The sequence below is a fragment of the Lipotes vexillifer genome, unplaced genomic scaffold, assembly GCF_000442215.2.
Source record: "Lipotes vexillifer unplaced genomic scaffold, Lipotes_vexillifer_v1.1 scaffold683, whole genome shotgun sequence".
Lineage (NCBI taxonomy): Eukaryota > Metazoa > Chordata > Mammalia > Artiodactyla > Lipotidae > Lipotes > Lipotes vexillifer.
Genome location: NW_006779881.1, coordinates 682125 through 690295, shown reverse-complemented (window position 1 = coordinate 690295; position 8171 = coordinate 682125). Strand labels below are relative to the sequence as shown.

General features: G+C 42.2%; 1 protein-coding gene across 2 annotated transcripts in view; it reads right to left on the bottom strand.

The window, feature by feature from the left end:
- ZMYND12 (zinc finger MYND-type containing 12) overlaps positions 1-8171 on the bottom strand; it is a 35426-nt gene that overhangs the window by 15766 nt on the left and 11489 nt on the right. Inside the window, exon 3 of one of the 2 annotated variants that reach the window (XM_007453016.1) lies at positions 7551-7722. The exons of the other annotated variant lie outside the window; for it this stretch is intronic. Coding sequence (XP_007453078.1) covers positions 7551-7722 — 172 coding nt within the window. The remainder of the gene's footprint in view (positions 1-7550; positions 7723-8171) is intronic. 2 annotated transcript variants of the gene reach the window in all.

Sequence of the window (8171 nt, the reverse complement as noted above, 5' to 3'; positions counted from 1 at the left end):
TCCCTATTCATGAGTGGCATATTATTCAGGCACTAAAGGAATAAAGTACTGATACATACTACAACATGGATGAACCTTGAAAACATTATACTGAGTGAAAGAAGCCAGACACAAAAGGCCACACATTGTATGATTTCATTAATATAAATTTTCCAGAATAGGAAAATCAGAAAGTGGATTGATTAGTAAGTGGCTCCGGACTGTAGGCATGGGAACCGAGGTATGACTGCTATTGGTATTGGGTTTCATTTTGGGGTGACAAAAATGTTCCCGAATTAGATGTGATGACGGTTGCACAATCTTGTGAATATACTAAAACCACTGAATTGTACTTTAAAGGGGAGAATTTTACATGAATTATATCTCAATTTAAAAATATATGTATACGTATATTTGATACTTTTTATGTGCCAGACCTTGTGGTAAGGGATAGGAATTCAAAGATGAATCAAAGCCATTACTCTTGAAAAATGTACAGCTTGGTTGGCGGAATGGAGACATGAAAACAAGTATATTTGTAATATAATGTAAATGCAATGATAGTAACATTATAAGGTTTGGAAGTGGAAGAGGGTAGGAAGTGTTTAATTCTTTGGATGGTGTAGAGAAGGACAATGGAGTGGGGAGAGGCATGGTCAGTGTTATGGACTGAATGTTTGTGTCCCCCCAAAATTCATATGTTGAAGCCCTAATCCCTAATGAGACGGTATTTCGAAGTGGGGCCTTTGGGAGGTAATTAGGTCATGAGGGTGGAGCTCTCATGAATGGGGTTAGTGCCCTTATAAGAAGAGACAAGAGAGAGATGATCTCTCTTTTGGCCATGTGAGGGTATAGCAAGAAAAGGTGGCTGTCTACAAGTTAGGAAGTGTGTTCTCACCAGACACCAGCTCTGTTGGCACCTTGATCGTGGACTTGTAGCCACCAGAACTGTGAGAAATAAATGTTTGTTGTTTAAGCCACCCAGTCTATGGTATTTGTTATAGCAGCCAAGCTAAGATAGTCAGAAAAGTCTGAGCTAAGTTTTGAGGATGAATATAAGTTTTTTAGACAGTTAAGGGAGGGAGGGCATCCCAGGGAGAATTAACACATATACAAAGTCATAGAGATATGAAATGGTGTGCTGTGCTTAGAGAACTATATAATGGCCTGTGATGCTGGGGCACAAAGTATAAGGGACCAAGTGACAGGAAATGAGGCTAAAGAGATAGGCAGGGCACAGATCACGGAGGGCTTAGGAAATCGTGCCAAGGAGCTTGATGCATCTGGATAAAAATTAGAGGATTTTCAGAAAGGTAGTGAGAACCGGATTTAGATTTTAAAAAAGTCCTCTGGCACTATGCTGAGGAGAGACCAGAGGGGAGGAGGAAAAGGAAAACACTCACTAGAAGACTTTTGAAATAGTTCAGGCAGGTACTAGACCCTGAACTAAGGCAGCGAATGAAGATGGAGCATATAAAAGAGACATTCAGGAGCTAGAATGGTTACGTGGTTAACCATTTCATGTGGTTAAGTGAAAGTCACCTTTATTTCTAATATTCAAATACTCTTGACACTTAACTCTTTTTGTTTAGTTGTGAAAGAAAAAAAAATAAGGTCATGAAGAACCTAGCGGGGGAAGGGTAAGCTGTGACAAAGTGAGAGAGTGGCATGGACATATATACACTACCAAACGTAAAATAGATAGCTAGTGGGAAGCAGCCGCATAGCACAAGGAGATCAGCTCGGTAGTTTGTGACCACCTAGAGGGGTGGGATAGGGAGGGTGGGAGGGAGGGAGATGCAAGAGGGAAGAGTTATGGGAACATATGTATATGTATAACTGATTCACTTTGTTATAAAGCAGAAACTAACACACCATTGTAAAGCAATTATACTCCAATAAAAATGTTAAAAAAAAAAAGGCAAGAAAAAAAAAAAAAGAAGATACGTAATAGTTTCCTGCCTACACTTGCCTCCTAGGAAGGTTGTCAGAAGTGAGCAGAAAACTACTTTGAGAACGTTCTGCAGAGCAGGAGACATGCCCTGCGTGTGAAGGGTTCTGTGTGATGGGTGCTGCAGCAGAAATGGCATCAGTAAAGGGTCAGGAGATGAAGACACGGATCCCTCATAAGTCAACCTTCTGTTCTTCTTGTGCTTCCTCCCAGACCTACTTCATATGTAAGCATTGCTTTATTCTGGTTGTAATCATACCTCTCTGAATTACAGGAGAGGTGAGGAAGCAGCAGTCAGCAAGAGGTAGCAAGTAACTGCCTGACCGACGCTCACACTAAAATGGGAAAATATTAGATCAGAATCAAGGGGCCATGGCCCATGATCCTGGCTCATGTTACTTAAATAGGAGAGCCACATTTTCCACCTGGGTTTTGCTTAAAAAAATAAGAGCTTTAGACTGAGGCCCTATCAAATTTAAAGAAGCAAATGACTCTTAGCTAAGACATTTATCTTGGGAAACAATTGGTAGGGGGCATTGATATATATTGGAAATTTACATTTTTCGTTGTCCAGTTCTCATTTACAGAGGTATTGCTGAAAAAAGGAAGGCCCCCAGGTCAAGCTGAACCACATCTAAACAAGCATCAGTCCCAAAGGAAAAAGCCTACTTGCGAGAAATAAACTACAAGGCTGCAAATTCAGAGAGCAGAGTATAATGAGGTGAGAAGAACAAGATTGTGACCAGTGAGTGGGTAAGTTCAGGCATGCCCTCACACATACAGTGCTTACCTGGAGAGGTGTAGGGATGGAGTAGAGGTAACAGAGACCTAAAGTTGCCAAAGGAAGTGAGACTATCCTAAAGGGTGACTTTCAGGGTATATGCAGTAGAGAGAGAAGGGATGGCCAATTCATGGAGCAGTGGTACTTGTCTTAAGGGTGAGACAGCAGGCTTACACTGGGTTAGTGGCAAATCTGAGAGACATGATGGGGGAAGATTTTGCAGGACTTGCGGATGAAAGTAAAGGAGCACAGAATAAAACAGTCACAGACGATTCAAAGGTGTGGCTGTGAGGCACTCAGGGGAAGCAAAAGGAATCATTTACTGAGGGCCTGCCTTACCCTATGCCTTACACTTGCCTTACACTAGGCTAGGCCATCTGCATCTGGGATTTAAGTCTGCCAACAATCCTGCAAAAGAAATATCAGAGGAGGAAACCGCGCATTCATTCAACCCTATGTTCATCTAATCTGTTGAGTCTCTACCACTCTGCCAGATGCTCAGTGCATGCTGGATCCCTGACCTTAAAAAGTTCACAGTTGAGTGAATTCGTTACACAATAAAGAAACAAAAAATGAAGTGATAGGAAGGAAATGGACAGAACACAGTGATCAAAAAAGGCACGGAGAAACCTACTTTGGATGATTAGGGAACACCTCTCTGAGAAGGTGGCGTTTAGCAGGTACCTGAAGGTTGAAAAGAAATCAGCCATATAAGAGGGAGAAAACAGCATTCCAGGTGGTATGTGTGAGAGCCCTAAGGTAAGAAAAAGCTTGATGACTAGGATACATGGCTAGTAAAGAGCTAGAATTTGGGCTTCCCTAGTGGCGCAGTGGTTGAGAGTCCACCTGCTGATGCAGGGGACACGGGTTCATGCCCCGGTCCGGGAAGATCCCACATGCCGCGGAGCGGCTGGGCCCAGTGAGCCATGGCCGCTGAGCCTGCGCATCCGGAGCCTGTGCTCCACAACGGGAGAGGCCACAACAGTGAGAGGCCTGCGTACTGTAAAAAAAAAAAGTCCCAATTGTATGATTACATTTCTATAAGTTTTAGAGAATGAAAATAAATCTATATTGACAGAAAGCAGAAAAGTGACTCCTTTGGATTGGAAGAGGAGCAGGAAGGAAGAATTATGAATAATCACAAGGAAACATTTGTGAGTGATGAATGTGTTTATTATTTTGGTGTGGTGATGGTTTCAAAAGTATATTCACATCAAAACTTATTAAATTGTGTGCTATTTACAGTTGAGGGCATGTCAATTATACTTAATAAATATACTTTTTAAAGTACAAAAAATATTTAAAAAAAAAAAAAAAAAAAAAAAAGAGTTGGAATTTGAACCTAGATTCTCCTGGTTTCAAAACACTAAAAACAGTGGGGGAAGATGAGTAAGGTGGCTCCTCTTTGAAGGGTTACTGAAAATGTCATTTCTAGTGTGTTAAAATTCCAAAGTTTTACTTTGAAAAAAAGTATGAATGCCTCTTATTTTTCCACTCCAGTCTGGAGGAATCTCTAAGGTGGGAGAGGCATGTCCACAGGGGATGTGATTTATTTAGACTTTCAAAAAGGTTGGCAAGGTTTTAAATCAGTAACTGTGGGAGTTAGAATGAAACCTTCCATTTAGACAGCACTTTTCTGCTTGCAAAGCACTTTCGTGTCCGTTATATATGAATTCATTTAAACCTCAAAACAATCCTGTGAAGAGGACTCAGATTCAACAAATGCTTACATAGTTCCCATTTAGGTGTCAGGTTCTAAGGAGTTTTTGAGTACCTTCCCTGCACTAAGTACTGTTCTGCATGTAAAGACACTCTGAGGAGAAAGAATAGACAGAGTCCCAGTCCTCCCTGAACTTATGGTCTAGTGCAGGAGAGGAACTTTAATTAAATAATCTCATCAAAAAATGTATAATTATTATCAAAGTAAGTGCCCAGATAAAAGAAAGAGGTTTCTAAGTGGATACATAAAAAGAGACCTGACCCAATCTGGGGGCTTGGGAAAGGGTTCTAATCAGGGGGTGGTGACTCAAGCTGAGACCTGAAGGATGAATAGGAGTTAGTTAGGTGAAGGGGAGGGGAAGAGAAGTGGGGGGAGTGGCTAGAGAAGAAACTTCCAGAACAAGGAAGCATCAGTGCTTCTGAGGAACAGAGAAGGCCAACACAACTGAAAGGGAGAGAGAAAAGAATGAGAGGTGAGGTGAGAGAATTCATAAAGGCTGGACCAAACAGGGACTCATAGTTTGCTTTAGGAAGTTGGTCTTTATTTATTGGAGTGACTTGGTCACATTTTGTTTGGAGACCAGGTTGGAAGGAAGCCAGGGAAGATGTGCAGAGACCAGTTGGCAGGTAGTAATCCAAATAAAAGATGATGGGATTTAGGCTAGGGTGACTTTTCCAAAATCCCATAGCTAGTCAATGTCAGAGATAAAGAGAGCCTGGGCTGTATTTCCTTGTCTGGTGCTCTTCCACTAGCTTGGGAGGAGGGACAGTCCAGAATGGGGAGTCAGATCTGAGTAGGGTAAAAAGGGCATTCTTGCAGCTAAGTGGCCTGGTATGAAGTCGGAGCCCAAACCAGTGAGGAGGGGGTCCACACAGAAGAGGCATCCCAGAATAGGAGTCAGAGCCCCCAAAAGGAGAGGACGGTATCTGCAAGGTGAAAGGATAGGATTGGAGATGGGAGGTTGGCTCATACAGGGTAACCAATTCAATATATAAATACATCAATGAAAATGGAAGCCAGCATTCTCACTGTCAGAGAAGGGAGCTATAAACATGGAATGGGAGAAAATGAGATTGAACCCTGTGGACTTAAATGTACTCCTATGGACCCATGATCATATACAGATACAGATGTAGAGACGGAGATGGAGATTTAGAAATAATGCGCATATACACATTATTATATTTACACATGTTCCCTAATTCTGTCCATTGAGAAGCCTGGGAGCAGCCATACCTCAATAGCAACGAGTATGTCCAGTGCACAACTCCTGGCTTCTAAATTCCATTTTCTGCTAAAAGAAATCAGGGCTCCTTGGAGGTATGTTCCAGAAAGCAGGAAAGTGATCAAAGAACAATGGGGAAGAATTCCCTGGCAGTACAGTGGTTAGGACTCCACACTTTCTCTGCCTAGGGCTCAGGTTCAATCCTTGGTCGAGGAACTAAGATCCCACAAGCCATGTAGCCAAAAAAAAAGAACAATGGGGATGTGTTAAGGAGACACAGAAGCCAGTGTGATGGGCTGCCACTTGCCAAATCAAGGACAGTTTGAACATCAAATTAATGATAGTAATGGATTGTAACCCACTAAATAAAACAGGAAAACAACAGTCTATGTTGATATAAATAAATAAATGAATTCATTGAAAGTTTGTTGAGGAATGGAATATTTATATAGTTCCAAATACCTCTCTATAAAATACTTTTTCATTGCAAAGAGAAGAAAGAGTAACTTTACAGAGAAGGAGCCTGGCAGACACCACCTTAATAAAGTAACTTAAATGAACATCATCAATAATGGAACAAAATAAAAACATGTGCCAACTTATAGGATGGGATGAGAAGAACACAGCATCACTTCAGTGATATTCCTGCCAAAGACACAGCACCTCAGTCCAGTCATGAGGAAACATCAGAGAAACTCAAATTGAAGGACACTTTATAAAACAATTGGCCTTTAATCTTTGAAGGCGTCCAAGTCATAAAAGTCAAGGAAAGATTGAGAAACTATTCCAGAATGAAGGAGACTAAAGACACATGGCAACAAAATGAAAAGTGTGATTCTGGACTCTACCCTTTTGCTGTAAAGATGTGATTGGGACAACTGGAAAAGCTGACTGGGGTCTGCTCAGTAGATAATCATGGATGATAGCTGTACTGTGCTCATGAAGGAGACGTCTCTGTAGGAAATACATACGTAAGTAGTCAAGGCATAGGGCGTCAAGTAAGCAACTTACTCTCAGATAGCTTAGGGAAAAAGTTCTTTGTACTGTATTTCCTACAGTTTTACTTTTTAAAAAGTTTTTTTTTTAATAGTGGCTGTTAAGATATAAAGTAGTAGTACAGTACCTAAAAGGCTATCGATGCTCAAAAATGTTAATTCCCCCCCAAAATGCTAATTCTCCTGTTGTAGCAACCACCATGTGTGATGTCTGTGCCCTGCTCTCAGAACTGCCTCTGCAGTCCATAGGAGCAGGTTCCTAGTTTCGTGTTTGAACTATGTGACCCTGACACAAAGGTAGATAAAGATAGATGCCGCCGTCAAGCTGAGTCAACACAATTCTTTCTTCCAGAAATTTAACATTGGAAATCAGATGCTAATTAGTTTCTATAACCCACCTTGAACCTGGAGGATATGTAAATTCAATGTAAATTCAGCTACATCTGACATTTTGGGGTAGCTGTCTTCTGCAGTAAGAATAGAGTAGAAAAATCTGGTCTGCAGAGATGGAAAATAAAGCAGATACAGAGAGAGAAACCTAGAAACAGAGACAAGAAACAAGACCCCAAGACCCAAGAGACAGAAACAGAGACCACCAGCCTTGGTTTGTTATAGCATTCTGAGTATAGTATCTCATGAAGTCTCACTTCCCTTAGGACACCTCAGCATCCTAATAAATTTCCTCCTTTTGCTAAGGCCAGCTAGAGTGGATTTCGTTCAGTTTTACCAGAAAGTCCATGACATCTCCTGCCCCACCTTGTGCCAAACTTTACAGCAATCCTGCTCTTCCATAAAAGGTATCTTGGTGCCACTGCCAAAGCTGGATGTTTTGACCACTGATATGACCCAGTATAGCACTTCTTACAGGCTCCAGGGGGTCTCAAGTCAGTTTCACTTACCAAGGCTGGCCTCGGCCAACAGCAGGTAAGCAGGTACCAGCTCTACTGAACTCAGGCCATGAACACTCATGCGGAAGCGAAGAGAGTGCAAAGCTGCTGGGACAGCATCTTCATGTTTTCCTTCAAAGATATATTTCTGGGCTATGGTGTAGCAAAATTCGATCAAATGCTTCTGTGGGAAAAAAAAAACTAGACTATCTGAGACGGTCTAAAGGTAAAAGGCAATGGTGGATATAGGTACACCTGGAGATAGGGCCAACACCTGATGACCTGCTCGAGAGCACACAGTGAGCCTGTCTGCATTGAGGCAGACATGAGACCCAAAATAGGTGATTAAAAAGGCAAACTCTGGACTGTGAGGTCCTTGAGGTCCAGGAACAAGTATCTTTTCATCTTAGGTTGGTGCTTGGCATAAATGAGTGCTCAATATAAAATTATTAAATGAGGGCTTCCCTGGTGGCGCAGTGGTTGGGAGTCCGCCTGCCGATGCAGGGGACACGGGTTCATGCCCCGGTCTGGGAAGATCCCATATGCCGCGGAGTGGCTGGGCCCGTGAGCCATGGCCGCTGAGCCTGCGTGTCTGGAGCCTGTGCTCCGCAGCGGGAGAGGCCACAACAGTGA